Genomic DNA, 16,803 nt, shown 5'->3' on the forward strand with positions numbered 1-16,803 from the left:
TACACAAGCTGTTGAAATGGGCGTGTCCAATGCGCTGAGCGTGCTGTCAAGAAAGCCGAGCCGAGCCGAGCCGAGTTACTATTCCGTCCCGAACCAAATCATGTCGCTTTTTACCGCAGGGGACAAGCCGAGGTAGGAAACATCGCAAACTTGCTTTCTGTACAATGTGTTTGTGGAAAACTTTGTTGATTTTGCGTGATTTGATTGCACCGCTTGTCTCGTAACTTAGCTGCCTGTCTCCAGTACCTAACTGTGCAAGTTGTCATTTGTTTCTTTTTCTTGAAACAAAAAGGGGAAAAAAACACCAGCAAACCAAACTGTCACAAAACACTAACAGTCTATCATTCATTGAATGCATCCAAAATAAGGAACGCGTGTAATTCCATCATAAAAAAAAGTGACCAATCTATTTTGGCCCAAGTACAGATATGTACAAAGTACAAATATTTTGAAAAAATATTCACATGCTGCAGGGATAGCAACACGTTTTTTGGGTACCTTTTGCCATCTAGTGGAAGAGCATATCATTGTTTTGCTTGTCACTATACATTGGTGGCATTGACAGACCAGATTTAGCCCAAATCATCATTTTCAGACCATATATACATATATATCATATGTAATATATTAAATATTATATGATATTATAATAATATAATTCTATGTATGTATGTATATGTATATTCCTCATCAGAACAGTCACTGACATTGAGTGTGGCTGTTTGTGACAGGCTGTAAAAAAGCAAAGGTGGAGATGGATGACTTCTGGACTGCGGTGGTTTGGGCCGGGAGGATCTGGCTGTGCCTGATTGTCAGCCTCATCATGATCCCTGCCATGTTTGGCTTCTCACTGGGCATCTCCGAGACCTACATGAACATCCTGGTGAAAACATTGGAGGTAGCGTTGCGTGCGTGTTGTGCGGGAATGTCCGGGAAAGTTGAGGCAGAAAAAACAAAGATGTGGAGTATAGAGTTGGGCCTTTATTGGCAAGATCTTGGGTTGTTCAATGGCAGTCAGTACACATGGCGAGGCGGCGGGCACATCAACAACAGCTTCCGTCTCCAGGTCAGCTTGTTATGTTTATAGAAACTAATGAAAGGAATTGCACACATTAAAACGCACATGAGATTGTCTAACCTAATAGAATATGTACACATTGCTGTTGCTCTCTCTTCAGTAGGTAGGTAGGTAGGTAGGAAAGACCTACTTCAGATCTATCTATGGAGTTTGTGTGTGCTTTCTGAAAAAGCTGCAACTTACAAAAGATTTTCAATTGCGAAAGTCAGTTTCGTGTCCCTGCAATTGGCCGACGACCCTCGTCTTCGCCCAACGTCACCTGGTATTGCAAATAATTCTAATCGCGACGCAAATAAGTCACTTGTTAAATGAGGAATGGATGGCGTAAACCTCCATACAAAAAACGTGTTTTTCTTCCATTAGTGGGCCACACTAAAGATACAGAAGGCAAGCAGTGAAGAACACGCAGCACTCAAAGCATCTGCATGCAGTGGTAAGTATAATAGATGAAAATATAAAAAGTATACACACCCCTGTTCACATGCCACGTTTTTGGGATGTGAAACCAAATAGCCGACTTTCAATTCTTTCAAACTTCATGGGAGAGGAAAACAAATCAATTGAGCTGCACAGGTTATATCGGTCAAATGAATGGTGGAAAAAGTTTTGAAGTTATTTATCTTGCTCTCTTGTTTTTCCCATATCACAAAAAGATTTCTATCTTCGACTGCAATAGCTAGCTAGATCGAGCTCTTGTGAAATACGGAGGCAAAGTGACTGGCATACTGCATTGTGCCATTTCCTGGTGTAGTTCAAGCCAGGCAAAGCATGGCGCAATCAAAGAGCACAAAAAGCAAGATGGAGCAATGAATGCGCTTCTCAATGCGGGCGGGCAGTCGGCTGGGCTGGGCTGGGCTCTGCTGGGCTGGGCCGTCGTGTGCCTTTATGACGACGGCCCACGGGGTCAAGTCGCTGAGGGAGCTATCTCACCAGATGCTATTACTCAACGCTGTTATCACACATGCGTGCCTTTAAACTTTTCCATTTGGCTGGCAGGGCTGTTTATGGCCCTGGTGACTCAAGTTGCCCAGTCCTTGCTCTAAAGAATGAAACAAGCTACGTCAGCATCCAATGTGTGTCACATGGATGAATGTGATGACATAATCCCAACTTGAGTCAGTAATCGATCAGTATGTTATTGCGCAACTGCAATTGGATATTTGAATAGATGCTGTTATCTGTAATCGTGGATTTTGCCCTCTGTGCTATCAGTTGAAAGCAGATCAACTTTAGCGAGCCCTCACTTTTGTCGGCCTCGTGATACGTTCGCTCGAGATGACGTTTAGCTTTCTTCAAACGCGTGCATGAACCTGAGCTGTCTGCAAATGTCGTTTGTGTGTGTGTTTAGCTCTCATCCAGAGGGAAGATGGCTCCATGGAGAAAGAGTTAGAGGAACTAAGACGAAGTCGCCCCAAACCTTCAGAAGGTGGCGATTTTACGCTTAGCGACTCTTTCTATTTCACCCGCCGAGGAATTGAGAGCATCGTAGAGGATGAGGTGCGACGCGTGACCTTGTTGACATCGCGACTCTCAGGATTCTAATCAAAAGTGTGACTGATTGAAGGTGACCCAGCGCTTCACTTCAGAGGAGCTGCTCTCTTGGAACCTTCTGACCCGCACTAACAATGACTTCCAGTACATTAGTCTGAGGCTGACGCTGGTCTATGGACTTGGCATATTTGTCCGATACTGCGTTCTCGCACCTCTCAGGTGCACACGCGTGATTTCTATTTTTTGTTGTTGTTTTTGTTTGAAATTGTCTGTCAATATGAATGCATTGAAATTGTGTCATCAGGATAACACTGGCCTGCATTGGCCTCAGCTGGCTGGTCATCGGGACATCTGCGGTGGGGTTGCTCCCCAACTGGAGGTAGCCACAAAGCGCACGGCGAACCGCCCAATGGCTCTTAGCTTTTCAAGGCCACGCTCCGTTTTGGTCATCAGGATCAAGTTCTGGCTCAGCGAGTGGGTCCACGTCATGTGCTATAGGATCTGCGCCCGGGGCCTCTCCGCTACCATCCGCTATCACCACAGGCGAGACCAAATGATGCCAATGGCGCCATGCCGATCGGGTCACTCACGACACGCTTTCTCTCCGTTTGGCGCATCAGGGAAAATATACCCCGCAAAGGAGGCATCTGTGTGGCCAATCACACCAGCCCCATTGACATCGTGATACTCTGCAACGATGCCTGCTATGCCATGGTAGGGAGGGAGGGAGCGAGCGAGCGAGCGAGCGAGGAAGCAAGCAAGCAAGCAAGCAAGGAAGGAAGGGCAATGCTAGGCAGCCAACCAGCCGGCGTCCTTTTTCTCATTCTCGCATGCGTCAGGTGGGCCAGGTGCACGGCGGTCTCATGGGGGTGGTCCAGCGGGCCATGGTGCGATCCTGTCCTCACGTGTGGTTTGAGCGAGCTGAAATGAAAGATCGCCATCTGGTGACCAAGAGGTCGGTCGTACAGATTTGATTCTCGTTCCACTATACAAAATCAAAGTTTTCTAAGCAGGCACCGCTTTTCATGACCTCTCTATGTCACCTTCAGGTTGAAAGATCACGTGAATGACAAGACAAAGCTCCCCATATTGATCTTTCCAGAAGGCAAGTTGAGATGTTTTTCTGGCTCAAGTGTCAATGGAGGTTGTTACGCCATCTCGGAGCGCTGACGACAATGTGGCTTTGGACCGAGCACACATGCAGCATACGCATGCAGCATACGCATGCAGCATACGCATGCTGGCCGGTCTCATTTTTTTGGAATGCTTTTGCTTTTTGGTGTCCATAGGAACCTGCGTCAACAACACGTCCGTCATGATGTTTAAGAAGGGCAGTTTTGAAATTGGAGCCACAATTTACCCCGTTGCCATTAAGGTATTGAAGACACTTGTTTTGTCCTTTTTCTTTTCAGATTGTAAGAATTTTTTGTTTGTTTGTTAGGGCTTAACCCCCTAACCCTAACCCACCAGCAAATGATTGATTTACATATCTATTCCATCCTTTAGTCTTTTCTTTTGAAATGGCATTGCCTTTTGTTTCCCTCAGTATGACCCCAAGTTTGGAGATGCCTTCTGGAACAGTTCCAAGTACAGCATGGTGAGCTACCTGCTGAGAATGATGACCAGCTGGGCTCTGGTCTGCAAGGTCTGGTATCTCCCGGCAATGCATCAGAAGGTGTGTGCAACATGTCAATGCGTGTGACACGCGTGTGACCTTTGACTGAAATGATGCTTTTCAACCGCCGCGCAGGAGGGGGAAGATGCCGTCCAGTTTGCCAACAGAGTCAAGTCAGCCATCGCTCACCAGGGAGGACTAGTGGACCTGCAGTGGTAAGACATGCCTTTTCTTTAATTGCTGTCTTTTTATTCAGCGGCAAAGAGTGTCAGGAGTTTATTGAAGTAAGGCATGTGTACTTGAGGGGCGGGCGGACGGACCACTTGGGGACAGACACGTGGCTAAAACAAAGCTCATTACTGCTACCTAGCGGTAGATTCAAGACGAAAACAAACAAACAAACAGACAATGGTGTCTGTCGCATGTGAGGATTGCAACAGTCATAATACCAACATCCCTCTTGTGTATTTTATATGTTGTTGTTTTTTTTTTAATCATAATACACGATTGATCAACTCCAAATATTCACAGGGATGGAGGATTGAAGCGAGCCAAGGTGAAGGAGTCCTTCAAGGAGCAGCAGCAGAAGCAGTACAGCAACATGGTGGTGGGAGACGACAGCAGCAGCAGCAGCAGCAGCAGCGACTGAGAAGATGGCGCGGCACGGGGCGGGGACCAGATGATTTGACTCGAAACTGGTTTCCTCACCACCTGGATGGAGCCGCTTTCACACGCTGCACAAGTGCAATAGTGAACTTTGGGGTGACGAATGGCAAACGTGCCGCTGCTATTTGGCTATTTTTCCACCTCGATGTTGAATCGAACAGATTGGATACAAACAGCGGATGCCTGATGACCAATTCAAGTGCTGCTTTTTTTCTTTAGTTTTGAAGTTTACAAATGACTGAGATTTCCTTCTGTAGCATGACAGAAATGTGTTAGCATCCGCAAAGGATCTGGCTTTTAGTTCTCAGCTCAGGCTTTTTCCTCTCCGCAGTCTGAATGTTGGAAACGTTCAATCGGAAAACCACGGCCAACCTAAACGTGGATGGGAAAACATAGTGGCACGAGGAATTAACGCCGCTCCGTATTTTGACTCGGAACAAATGGTATGGCAGGCAAATAAATGTGATGGGCACGACTTGTGAGGTGTTTAAAGAAGAACGCACAAGTGTGATTTTTTGGTTGACTGTGCAACGGATGCTTGGCTGCTTATTTTCTCCTGGATATTTTCCGTCTTGTGCTGCTCTTCACCGTCATGACCTGAAAAGCAATAGAAGACGTATGAGTTTGTTGGCTACCAGTGGGGCGTGCATGTTATTGATTTGGACATTGGAGCACTTACGTACTTGAATGATCAGCACTGCCTTCGGTGTCCTGAAACATCAACAAATATAAATGGTGTATCCACTTGAAGGCATCCCTCACTCACCTCTGTGAAGCGACTTTGGTGTTTCTTCCTCTGTTCCACGTATCTGCAAATAATCATGATTGAGCTGCGTGCGTTCAATGATCAACTTTCAAGTAAGAAGGCGTCTGAGACAGAAGTGAGCGCTTCACTCATTGAAAAATAATAACGGCAGCAATGTTGTTCACCCAGAAACTCTTGCCACGCCACACATCGATCGATCGATCGATCCGGGTTCATTTGTCCCGGCCGGAATGCGCAATGCTGGTTTGTCTAATGCACGACGTAAACCATGATTGGTGTATCGATACGTGGACGAGAACATTCCCACCGTTGCAGATAGGAGTCACAGTTCCTGTGGTCCAATTTAGCAGGCGTCTTCAGTCCATTCGGCGAGCCCACGTCCACTCGACCCGACGCTCCAGATGCAATGGGCATTTCGCTCATTTGGACGCGGCCCACGAGTCCATTTGGTCGTGCAGAATTACAAACGTCGCCTTTCTTTTTTCTTCTTCTTTCTTTCTTTCTTTCCCAGGGTGAGCGAGCAACAAATGGTGCGTGGCCTCTCTGAGTTGTTGTCTGTTTGTTGTCGTATCCATAGCAACCGTCAGCAGGGACGTAAAAGGGGCTTGGCAGTAGACCTGGGGTGACCATGGGTGGCGTTAGATCCTTGAAAATGAGGATGGGTCAAATATTTGTCAAGTCACGGTGACCACAATCTCCAACACTTATGGAAAGAAACACTGGCACAAAATAAAATGCCATCACGTATGCTTTTACTCGGCTCTCCTTCTCACATGTCATCTATTTGTCTGGAATTTGAGCTCTCTGATCTTTGGTGATGGACGTTTACTTGAAGGAAACGCCTGACCCAGATGTCAACAGTACGTCGTTACATTTTATTCCAGCTATTTCAAATATTGTTCAATCAGTTCCACACAGTGAGGCCAGTTCAGGACTCTTCCTTCTCATCTCCATGTGTGATGATGTAGCAGAGGGACTTGTAGTCGATGTTCCCCGTCGGGTCGATGGGAGCCAACGCAAAAGCCTGATCCACCTTTAAAGTCAACATGACAATGACAAAAGATGTGGAAAACATTGAAAGAGCTGAATATCAGCTGACCTCCTCCGGTGTGAATTTATCCGCCTGGTTCAGCAATAATCGTCGAAATCTGGACCAGATGGAGAAAGAACCCATTGAGCTTGCATTGAAAGTAAACACGGTGAGTTGGTTCATTTTCAAGACCTACTCTTCCTTGTTGACAAAACCTGTGGCGCTGGGATCAAATAGCTTAAAGGCAGCGAGGATGGTGTCTTCGGGATCGGTCCCTGCCGATCAAACGTGACCAAATGACAATTCTGGAAACATTTCTACTCGTCCGGGTCACTTCTCACCGTTGAGTTTCTCGCCAAACAGCGACAAGAAGACAGTGAAGTTGATTGGTCCCTTGCCCTCATTCAACATCTCATCCAGCTCCTCTTCCTTCACGTTGAGCTTTCCTGAGACACACAATCATACATTTTGCAGAATGGCGGCGGGTCTTCAAGCCGAGGTTGTGATCACAACTGACCTCATTCTTGGCCAATCGAAAGGGAAATGAAAAGTGGCTACAAAACATTTCCTAGATAGTATTCTAAAATCCATTGTCAACAAATAATGCAGTTTCGTTTCTCTGTGGAAAAAAAGTTGGAGTCAAATAGTAGGCCTACATGTATTTTCCTATTGATTGGATGAAATGACAACAATGTCTTTCAAAAACAAATACCATCCAATCAAATGTACAATCAAAAGACCTGCAGCTATTGTTCTTGATTGATTGATTGATTGATTGATTGATTGATTGATTGATTGACTGATTGATTGATAGAATCCAATGAAGCGCCTACCCAGTTGTGCGTAGGTCTCCTTCAGGTCTTGTTTCTTAATCACGCCATCTCTGTCCTGGTCAATGCAACCAAAAGCCTACGCAAAACAACAACGTAGCCCTCGTGACATGTTTCCGTGGTCGCTGTATAAACGGCGAGGATCTTACCTCCTTGAACTCTTGTATCTGGGACTGCTCAAACATGGAGAAGACATTGGAGCAAGACTTTTGTGCTCCTCTCTGTCTCTTATTGGAGGCTTTCTTGCTCGCCTACATCAAATATTCAAGTCACAAACTCCATCTTGTCTCTAAACATGCAACTTACCATGTCTGCTCCCGTGATCCCGTGTGGCGGCCAAGGCCGGGCCGGGGTGGCTTTTATGTGGAACCCGTGTTATCGTCTCACGCTTAGAATAACCAAGCGACCCTTACATGGATACAAATGCTGTGAGCTGATAAGAAGAGATGCTGGATTCCACTGGGCTGATACGCCAAGAGGACTGTGAGTGAGTGAGCCCTGACGCTTGACAGTCAGTCCCCCGCTGTGACTTTTGACCCGCTCTGCTTGTGACAAATTTGTCAATCAAATCCACATGCATCTTGGGCTATTCACACTTTATTGGCTGCTGTGAAGTTGTACAATCAACATGACGGACTGACTGACTGACTGACTGACTGACTGACTGACTGACTGACTGACTGACTGACTGACTGACTGGTTGGCAGCCCATCCATCTCAGGGCGCATTTCACCAAACAACCGTTCACACTCCTATCCTAACATGCATGTTTTTAGAAAGCCAAAGTACCGAGAGAACAAAAGATGTATATCGGTCACTTCAGGGGGGCGTTTCTACAAGCAGACTTTTTAGCTAGCTAATGTTAGGATTTAATGAGCACTCGGTGGACCGTGATTCAACTGGCAAGCTAACGGTGTCTTGTTGAAGCGATAAACGGAAATATCCATCGATTTATATTTCACTATGACAGAAATCCGTTGAACCTCCTTGCTGCCGTCTTCCGCCGCTCTCCACCGACAAACGCCGTCATGGTGAATCAGCAGTCGGTCACGCCGGGTCCTCCTTTCACTGCGTTAGCATGCAGGCGGCCATCTTGCAGGCCACCGCTGAGATGAGAGCCGCCCCCCGACCGCTTCCCTCCTCTGATTGGATGAAGGTGATCTGGCAGCATGGCGTCAGCTCTTTGACAATTTTGTGGAACCTGTCACGAAAACTACAACAAATTGGCCTCATTAAAAGTTAAAGTCCCAATGATGATGGTCACGCACCCATCTGGGTGTGGTGAAATTTGTCCTCTGCATTGAACCCATGTGATTTGGATCCATCCCCTGCCCTGGGGAGAGGCGAGCAGTAGCCAGCGGGAATCATTTGCTGATCTAAAATTCCAAGCCTTCATGCTGAGTGCCGAGCAGGGAGGCAATGGGTCCCGTTTTTATAGTCTTTGGTATGACCCGGGCCCACAACCTTCCAGTCTCAGGGCGGACACTCTACTGCTAGGCCACTGAGCTAAAGAGGTGGGTCTGATGGCATTAGCTACAAGAATGATTTGTGACAAATAGGCCTACATTGTGTCTCGCCTAAAAGACCCATCCATCCATTTGAGTTGAAAAATTCTTCATTTTTCATCTGATTCAGGTATTTACGTCCTGGTGTGGAGTCGAAAGTGTGCGTATTTTTGCCACCTCCGTCCGTCCCTTTCTCACCAAGGGTGCAGCTTGTAAACGGAGCCGTCCACGCCCACGGTGATGTTGAGGTCCTCCAGGCCGCGTCGCTCCCTCATCAGGTTAATGACGCTGGCGAGGCCGGCTCCGCACATGTGGGCCGAACGGGTTGAAACGCTTTCGCAGACCAGACCCACCACGTCGCAGTCCGATTCCGACGGCCGCACGCCCATCGATGACAGAATATTGTAGATGTGTTTCCTGTCGCCCGAGTCACTGTCCCAAAACAAATTGTAAGATGAGGGAAAAAGGATCAGATCAGAATCATTGTCATAAAGCTCAGGCGTGACCATAATACTCACCTTTCCACCTGCGAGACATGTCTGGTCTCAAAGCTGCCGCGCGTCTTCAGCATCTCCGAGGCCTCGCCGTTGAACAGCAGGTTCTCGTTGACCAATTTCATCATGACGAGCCTCACCAGCTCGCCCATGTACTTGCCGCTAATCAGCTTCTCAAAGCTGTACGCGGGGGGGGCACACGGGTGACTTTACAAAAAACAAAGACCCCAGACAAAAAAAAAAAAAAAAAGCAAGTGACCCAAGCAAACACGGCGAGCTGGAGAGGCTGAGTGACGCTGGCCTCAGCGGTTGTCAAAAGGTAAACAGCCATTAGGCCGACAGGCAGGCACTGTGGCCAGCTCATTAATCTGACAGCCAGCCTCAGCCTCAGCCTCAGCCTCAGCCTCAGCCGCCGTCCGGCCGCTGACGTATGAGGCCCCGCCGCCGTCTACAAACAACCTTAGCCCGTAGCTTAGCGACCATCACCGGGAGCTCAGGTGAGCGTCGGGTGATGCCCAAAACAGGAGCACTTTTGATGACCCTCCCAAAACAATAACAGATCCATTAAGATTCAAGTATATCAAGTTTCCTTCAAATGACATCAAATTGATGGTCATTTTGAAAGCGGCTATCAGCACCGATACCTGGTATCGATTGCCATTCTATTCATCTTTCTTTCAATTCTACCTGAAAGATACGCTGATTGAACAAATGCACTGACAATTTGGCCGGTCCATCAAAAAAAAAGTGTTTGTGATGATGTTTGCAACTCACAGCTGGTGTCCAGGGTTTATGGAGGTCTCGTCCACCACTCTGTCGTACTCCAGCCTGAACTCCTCCAGCTCGCCGTTATCTCCGAAGGCCCCCCATTCCGTGTTGACGCACATGCGACCCTCCTCGCCTTCCACCAACTCCACCGTCCTCATCTCCTCCATGTAGCAAGCGTTGCAACCCGTACCTAATAAATAAATGGAGACATACGCTAGGTCGTCAAAGTCCGTGAGAAGATTCCAAAGTCGTTTCTTGTTTCATACCGACAATCATGCCCACTTCGCAGCTTCGGTCTTCGTAGTAGCACGATATCATAGTGGCCACCGTGTCATTCACCATGGCCACCACGTCCATCTCAATGTCCTGAACGGCACGGCACGGCACCGACAGTCAGTCTATTTCTTTCATCTGGATCGACGGCACTTGTTATCATATTACAACAGATATTGGGAACATAAAGCAAAAGAGAACTTGTGTTTTTTCTAAAGGTGGTTATTGCTTCTGTTTGTCTGTTGGTCCAGCTTTTCGAAATAGTTTGTCATTGCGTGCTAACGTACCCCTCGCCTCTTGATAGCATCTCTGAGCAAACCCACGATATTGTTCCCTTCAGCCCCGGAAGCCTTGAAACCTTTGGTCCAGTTGAGTAGGATTCCCTGCGCGGTGCACATACACAAGCACGGACGGGCGTCACGTCACGTCACGGCACGGCACGGCGCAGCGGGTGACGCCGGGCCACGACCGCCGTTGGCGCTACCTTGTCGATGTCCTCGTGGCGCACCGGGAAGGAGAAAGTAAAACCCAGAGGAAGCTTCTTGTGCTTGATGTTGTGCTGGTCCAAGAAGTTTGACATGCATTCTGCAATGTAGTCAAATAACTGCAAAGAGATGAAGATCTAACACAGGCTGTAATACTGTACATTAACAGCGTCCAGGGCAGGGGGGCCTCACCATTTCCGCAGTTCCCGTCATGGCATCCTCCGGAATGGAATACATCTGGTTCTTGGTCTCCACCTTCCAACTCCTCTCCTCGTCAGCGCCCACCTTGACCAGCATCACCCGGAAGTTGGTCCCTCCCAGATCCAGAGCCAAGAAGTCGCCCACCTCTGTTCAAAGGCAAACTTCCCGTAAATGCTGGGACGCCCGATGGCAAATGGGGAGCTTACCTGATCCTTCGGGTGTGGAGCAAACATAAGTGGGCAGCATTTTGACACTGGCCGCCTCGTGCGTTTCCAAACGCAAGCCTCTGTCCATCTCCCGCCGCATCCTCTTCATGATTTCTTTCAGCTCATCCTTCTGCAGCCTCAGCTCAGACAGGATTTGATCAACCTGCAGCCAAAGAGCAAATCGAGAGCCTTCCTTCATGACGGGGCCACAGCGGGCAACTCCATCACCGCGACGTCACGTCTATCGAGTACGCAACTCGGCGTCTTGACCATCTGCTCCGGGTATGAGCTGACGCACGGCATCTTCAGCAGGAAATTAGTCCACGAGTGTGCGCGCGCGCGTGTGTGTCAAGTGCGAGTGCCACTGAATGAAAAGCTCAGTCATTTGTATGTTGCAGGTCAAATGGGATGGCTTAGCCTAAACGCCCCATTGAAAGGCCCACCCACCCCTACCAAATCTTTCGTCATTTTCAATTGGGACGTCCACACCAAAGACACTTTTGGCTGAAAGTATCAAATGTGTACATGCACACGCTGTGGATTTCAGATTGAAAATTGATTTAGTATCCTTGAATTTCTACATGCTAACTGTTGGTATCATTTGAAAATACATACAGAATTGTCTAAAGTTGTTTGCATTCATATTTTATCATTAACAATCAATTAGCTGGAGATTGCTGTCAAAGAAATACAAATCATTTCAATGGTAAAAGACAAAAAGACAGCATCAATCATTTTTTGGGGCTGTGTAATAATAACAAATTGTAGGGGTCCCTTCAAATTAAGGGTCCCTCAGGGTCCAAGACTTCAATTGGTTGCACAATCCACAAGAAGGGGTAAAACAAATAAAAGGCATCTCAAATGAGCAACAGTGCACGATTTCTCACCTCTAAAGCTAACTATAGCAAGCAAAGGGGGAAGACCTTCGCCGCTTATGGGGGTTACTGCGTGACCTCCACCCAGTGACCTGACTCTACTCACTTTGTAAACCTTCCCCCATCCTTGCCACAAGGGCATACGCATTTGCCAAAACATAGACGGACAGGCAGACAGGCGGATAAACTTATTTACCTTGTCCATCGTACGACAATAAGCACGTCCTGCCAATCTTGAGAAAAGTTTCACTTGCGGGGGGCAAAAACGGCCTGTTGTGAACAGCAGCAAATCAAAACACAATTAATCACACCACTACAAAAGCATCTTCTTCAAAAAACAAGGAGTATGAATGACCATTGGATAGATCCTTACTGATGTCTAATTTGTAGAAATAAATGTGGGAGCATCATCACCTCCATTCTTCTAAACAATGTGTGATAAAACCTCAAATCGCTTCATCTCTATTGTTCTTAAGTTTGTCCACACTGGATCAGTCCCAAAAAAATCTAGTACTTGAAAAATCTATTTGTTTTCCATCCATTAAATCCAGAGGCACATTTTGGCACACAAAAAAAACAATAGACCAAAGAAGCTGCTGCTGCTGTTGCTCCTGCTGCTCCTGCTGCTGCTGCTGCTGCTGCTGCTGCTGCTCCTGCTCCTGCTGCTGCTTCACATTTTTTCAAGCTGTAGACGCAAGCTGAGCTGAGCAGAGCTGAGTTCCAGGAAAAGAAGAATGATTTCCTTCCCAGCTGGCCTGTCAAACATTTGCACCCAAAAGCATCATCCAAGTGTTGTCTTGGAAACGAATTATAAGCACCCTTGTGCAGTCGAAAACACTCACCGCCGAGGTAAGTGGCCAGCAGAGAATTGTTAAATGGAGCAAAGCTACCGGAGAAAACATCAATGCCATGCTTTGGGGGCTAGGGTTAAGGTTAAGGGGGGTGTTGACAGACGCACGACTTTGTGAAATGCTATCTAGGTTAATTAACTTGGAATGCAAATAAGTATAAAAACGTTTATCAATACATCATGATTTATTAACCCGCTTACCATAAAGCGACTATCTAGCTGCTAGAACACACTTCATGGTGGTTGATTCTAGCAGCATGATTGCGGAAGTCCAGTAAATTGTTTAAAAATGTCCGCTTTGAATTAGCTGTCAAGACCAACCTTGTCAGGAGCCAATCATAATAATCCAACCATCCATTTTCTATAGCGCTTGTCCCCACAGGGGTCGCCGTCAATAATCACGGTAATAATAATAACGATATTGCATTTGTGAGGATATACGGCCCAGATTATTATTATTGTTGTTGTTATTATTATTATCATTATTATTGTTGTTGTTGTGGTTATTGTTGTTGTTGTTCGTGACTGAGGCGGAACGATAAATGTACCAGGCTCTTGTTTCCAAGGTCCGATTATGTCGAGGGACCCAAAGATGATCGTGACGTGGTGATTGGTGACAAGAAAAGTACAAACTACTACATCGGGATTAGGACGTTTCAGATTTCCGCTTTAAAGCCAGTGTTTTGTTTTGGGCGTGCGAATTTATTTGGTTTCTTGTTTTAACCGAGCGGGTTGTCGGCGGTGGTGGTGTTGTTGTTGTTGTTGTTTTTTAAACCGGGTAAGTTAGCCGGGAGGCCTTGGGAAAACAAGCTAGCATCTGTGGCTAACCACTACTCGGCCTAACTTTGTAAACATATTCGTGGATTTAGTTCGCACTCCATCCAGTGGGATGGATAGGCTCTTGTAGTCCATGTCTTGACATCGTGTAAAGCTCAAGTCAAATTTCCATTCTTGATCAATTTCAACACGTAACATGGTGGCTACTTGCACTAGTTAGCTTCCAAACGACGCTCATTTGGTGTGATAGTTCGTATTGCTGAGGCGGCGGATCATGCTTGTCATCTGATTCCACTTTAGATTAACCGGCGGCACCATGAAGCTTTACAGCCTGAGCGTCCATTATAAAGGAGCTACGAAAGCCAACCTCCTGAAAGCGGCCTTCGACCTGTCATCCTTCAGCTTCTTTCAGAAATCCAGGTGAGTTTTCTTCTTCATTTTCAACTTTGATTTTTCATGTCCCCTTTCATATCTTTGGTGGTTATTAATAAGATTATATTATTGTTGAATGACGTTCAGAGATTTCTGAAGCTGACTCATCATTTTGTGTAGAATCAAACCTTTAACAAACATCTCATTTTCATGACAATGTTCCAAATTGCTTTACACGCAAGACTATAGTGCTGATTTCGTATATTGTGGTGTTGTCCTTCAGCATCCAGGAGTTCATGTCCTTCACCAGTGCCTTGATTGTTGAGCGGACAACGGTCGGAAGTCGTGCCTCTGTCAAAGAACAAGGTATTCAAAGGGACACTGGAGCTCTTGCTAATAATTCAACGTATTTCCTCAGACCCGATTTGCTCGTTTCAACCGGTCATCGTGACAAAGTACTTTACTCTCCGACAGATTACCTGTGTCACGTGTATGTGAGGAACGACAACCTGGGTGCGGTGGTCATAGCAGACACGGAATACCCACAGAGAGTCTGCTTCTCACTGCTTGACAAGGTGAGCACACCATGGACGATGCCCATTGCTCGTGCGCACGCAGTATCTGTTTTCTCTCGACAGTGTCGTGTCTTTTAGGTGTTGGAGGAATTTTCCAGACAGGTGGACAGTATAGACTGGCCCTCTGGCAACCCCGACACCGTTAACTACAAGGCCCTAGACATTCACCTTGCCAAATATCAGGTAGGTCGGCTCTCACTCCATTTTTTTTTCCATCATAAAAAAAAAGCTGTGTGTGAAAAAGAGAGTTGACCTGACTGCTTGTTTTCTGATTCAGAACCCAAGGGAAGCAGATGCAATGTCAAAAGTGCAGGCAGAGCTGGACGACACCAAAATCATTTTGGTATTGAAAACCCCTCTGTCTTTTTTTGAAATGCATTTTTCTTAGCACTCAAATGTCACATAAGAGCCAACATGCCAACGGGAAGAGAGAGAAACAGCCTCTCGAGTGGTGCTTGAATTTGAAATCATCATCATTCCCCATTGAAATGAGTCCAAATGCCATTCGTCTGTGTTTTGAATAAGAAATGGAAGAATAATAGTTATGATATTTGTTTGAAAACCACTAGTAGGCCATCCGTGTAACATTGTGTGTGTGTGTGTGTGTGTGTGTGTGTGTGTGTGTGTGTAGCACAAGACCATGGAAAGTCTGTTGGAGAGAGGAGAGAAACTGGACGACCTGGTGGCCAAGTCAGAGCACCTGGGGACCCAATCCAAAGCCTTTTATAAGACCGTGAGTAGCAGACATCTATTTCAAACAAGGCTGCCATTTAATGACCCCTCCCTCCTTTATAGGCGAGGAAACAGAACTCCTGTTGCCAGATCATGTGATGTCGTGGCTTCACGCCTCAATCACTTTCACTCTGTCGTCCCCATCCAACAGCCTCCATCGAGCGCCAGCCGCGCAATCTCAACGCCTCGCGGTGGAGCTCGGCAGACAAGGTATTAATATGTATGGCGCGATTTTCACCATTGGGGGCTGGCTGGCTGGCTGGCCGGCCGGCTGGCTGGAGGAGCGATTTGGTTCCAAGGTTTTGGAGGACAAACCCGCCTGGTTGTCTTCAGTTGAAACCATCTAATGTCATTTGGATGACATTGTGTCTTAAATGTGGCTTTTTTCCCCCCCCCCCCCCTCCCTCAATGACCTGGCAAAGCAAAGCGTTTGTGTGATGAGCAACAAACGCTTTGTGATGTTCATTGAACTTGTCAACATTCCACTGTGTCTGATTGGGTATGTGTGAGGTTTTAATGCAGTGTGAACATGTATCACTCGCTCACCCATCGCAATGACGGATAGTTAGCAGGACTCCAAGCCCAATTGAAATCATCCAATAACACGACAATGGACTTGCCCGTACTCATTTAGTCAAGTGACACTCCAACCAACATGGCCCCATTTGTTTTTTTTCCCTTATCAATACATATGTATACAACTTGTGTGCTTGCATTCATTGATTAATGATGAAGAAATGCCTTTGGTTGCATTTTAGATGTTTCTATGCTTTCTGCTCTGTGTATGTTTATGCACAAGATGTGAATGGCTGAATAATGAGCGACTGGGCGCGTTTTGGCTTTTACTGTGTAAACTGTTGTGCAATACCTCCATGCTCTGGTGTCTCTTAAACAGAAGCAGGTCAGCAAATGGGCCGGCCTTTGTATACTTGGCTTCTGAGTACTGTTGTTAGCCTGTGCTGGGTTGAATTTTGATTGAATAAACGCTTCTCTGGATCAACACTTGGGTCGTCTGTATTCTTCCTAATTCTGTGCTTTTTCTAATGGGAGGGAGAGGTGGATTCAACATTGTTGCATTTACAAGAACAATGGCAATTTAAGAAGAGAAGAAGAATGCCTATTTGCAGGGAACAGACAGACAGAGACGAGACCACTGAACTTTGAAATCGGGGATCTGATAAGAGTAGGTGAATAATAACTGGCTTAGGTGGGTG

The 16,803-nt window shown here is 46.6% G+C and overlaps 4 protein-coding genes and 1 long non-coding RNA gene across 13 annotated transcripts; 2 read left to right on the forward strand and 3 right to left on the reverse strand.

The window, feature by feature from the left end:
* Positions 1-19: 19 nt before the first annotated feature.
* Positions 20-6,163, forward strand: agpat9l (1-acylglycerol-3-phosphate O-acyltransferase 9, like). The gene is made up of 14 exons (XM_085908898.1): positions 20-132; positions 732-898; positions 1,442-1,511; positions 2,427-2,575; positions 2,643-2,788; positions 2,874-2,948; positions 3,023-3,112; positions 3,190-3,283; positions 3,409-3,524; positions 3,619-3,674; positions 3,859-3,944; positions 4,116-4,244; positions 4,320-4,399; positions 4,716-6,163. Exons 2-14 carry the CDS (start codon positions 755-757, stop codon positions 4,831-4,833), a joined length of 1,353 nt encoding a protein of 450 aa, XP_085765024.1. The 5' UTR covers positions 20-132; positions 732-754; the 3' UTR covers positions 4,834-6,163.
* On the reverse strand, positions 4,719-6,233 carry LOC147058698 (uncharacterized). The gene is made up of 4 exons (XR_015065798.1): positions 5,924-6,233; positions 5,617-5,659; positions 5,534-5,561; positions 4,719-5,447 (listed from the first exon to the last, which is right to left on the reverse strand). It is a non-coding gene; the product is annotated as an uncharacterized LOC147058698 (long non-coding RNA).
* A 294-nt stretch (positions 6,234-6,527) lies between these two features.
* On the reverse strand, positions 6,528-8,481 carry myl7 (myosin, light chain 7, regulatory). The gene is made up of 8 exons (XM_085908944.1): positions 8,460-8,481; positions 7,783-7,884; positions 7,626-7,727; positions 7,480-7,555; positions 6,988-7,092; positions 6,843-6,921; positions 6,716-6,764; positions 6,528-6,649 (listed from the first exon to the last, which is right to left on the reverse strand). Exons 2-8 carry the CDS (start codon positions 7,783-7,785, stop codon positions 6,545-6,547), a joined length of 519 nt encoding a protein of 172 aa, XP_085765070.1. The 5' UTR covers positions 7,786-7,884; positions 8,460-8,481; the 3' UTR covers positions 6,528-6,544.
* On the reverse strand, positions 7,685-13,593 carry gck (glucokinase (hexokinase 4)). Of its 7 annotated transcripts, none has more exons than XM_085908894.1 (13): positions 13,335-13,593; positions 13,126-13,169; positions 12,869-13,038; positions 12,480-12,553; positions 11,409-11,571; positions 11,194-11,348; positions 11,001-11,120; positions 10,804-10,899; positions 10,510-10,609; positions 10,250-10,433; positions 9,500-9,655; positions 9,180-9,413; positions 8,066-8,689 (listed from the first exon to the last, which is right to left on the reverse strand). In XM_085908894.1, the coding sequence occupies exons 4-13, from the start codon at positions 12,486-12,488 to the stop codon at positions 8,542-8,544; spliced, it is 1,365 nt and encodes a 454-aa protein (XP_085765020.1). In that variant the 5' UTR covers positions 12,489-12,553; positions 12,869-13,038; positions 13,126-13,169; positions 13,335-13,593; the 3' UTR covers positions 8,066-8,541. The 7 variants fall into 7 exon arrangements, 6 of the variants coding, with proteins under 6 accessions (XP_085765020.1, XP_085765021.1, XP_085765023.1 ...); XM_085908895.1 differs by lacking the exon at positions 13,126-13,169 and having other exon boundaries at positions 13,335-13,382; positions 13,455-13,524; XM_085908897.1 differs by having other exon boundaries at positions 8,066-8,677; positions 13,126-13,593.
* On the forward strand, positions 13,021-16,581 carry ykt6 (YKT6 v-SNARE homolog (S. cerevisiae)). 3 transcript variants are annotated; one of them, XM_085908942.1, is made up of 8 exons: positions 13,021-13,132; positions 14,211-14,330; positions 14,566-14,648; positions 14,757-14,857; positions 14,936-15,040; positions 15,135-15,200; positions 15,489-15,590; positions 15,653-16,581. In XM_085908942.1, exons 2-8 carry the CDS (start codon positions 14,227-14,229, stop codon positions 15,686-15,688), a joined length of 597 nt encoding a protein of 198 aa, XP_085765068.1. In that variant the 5' UTR covers positions 13,021-13,132; positions 14,211-14,226; the 3' UTR covers positions 15,689-16,581. The 3 variants fall into 3 exon arrangements, with proteins under 3 accessions (XP_085765068.1, XP_085765067.1, XP_085765066.1); XM_085908941.1 differs by lacking the exon at positions 13,021-13,132 and adding an exon at positions 13,710-13,758; XM_085908940.1 differs by lacking the exon at positions 13,021-13,132 and adding an exon at positions 13,715-13,911.
* The last annotated feature ends 222 nt before the right edge of the window (positions 16,582-16,803 follow it).

This window comes from Syngnathus leptorhynchus, chromosome 4 (genome assembly GCF_054491065.1).
Source record: "Syngnathus leptorhynchus isolate UIUO chromosome 4, UIUO_Slep, whole genome shotgun sequence".
NCBI lineage: Eukaryota > Metazoa > Chordata > Actinopteri > Syngnathiformes > Syngnathidae > Syngnathus > Syngnathus leptorhynchus.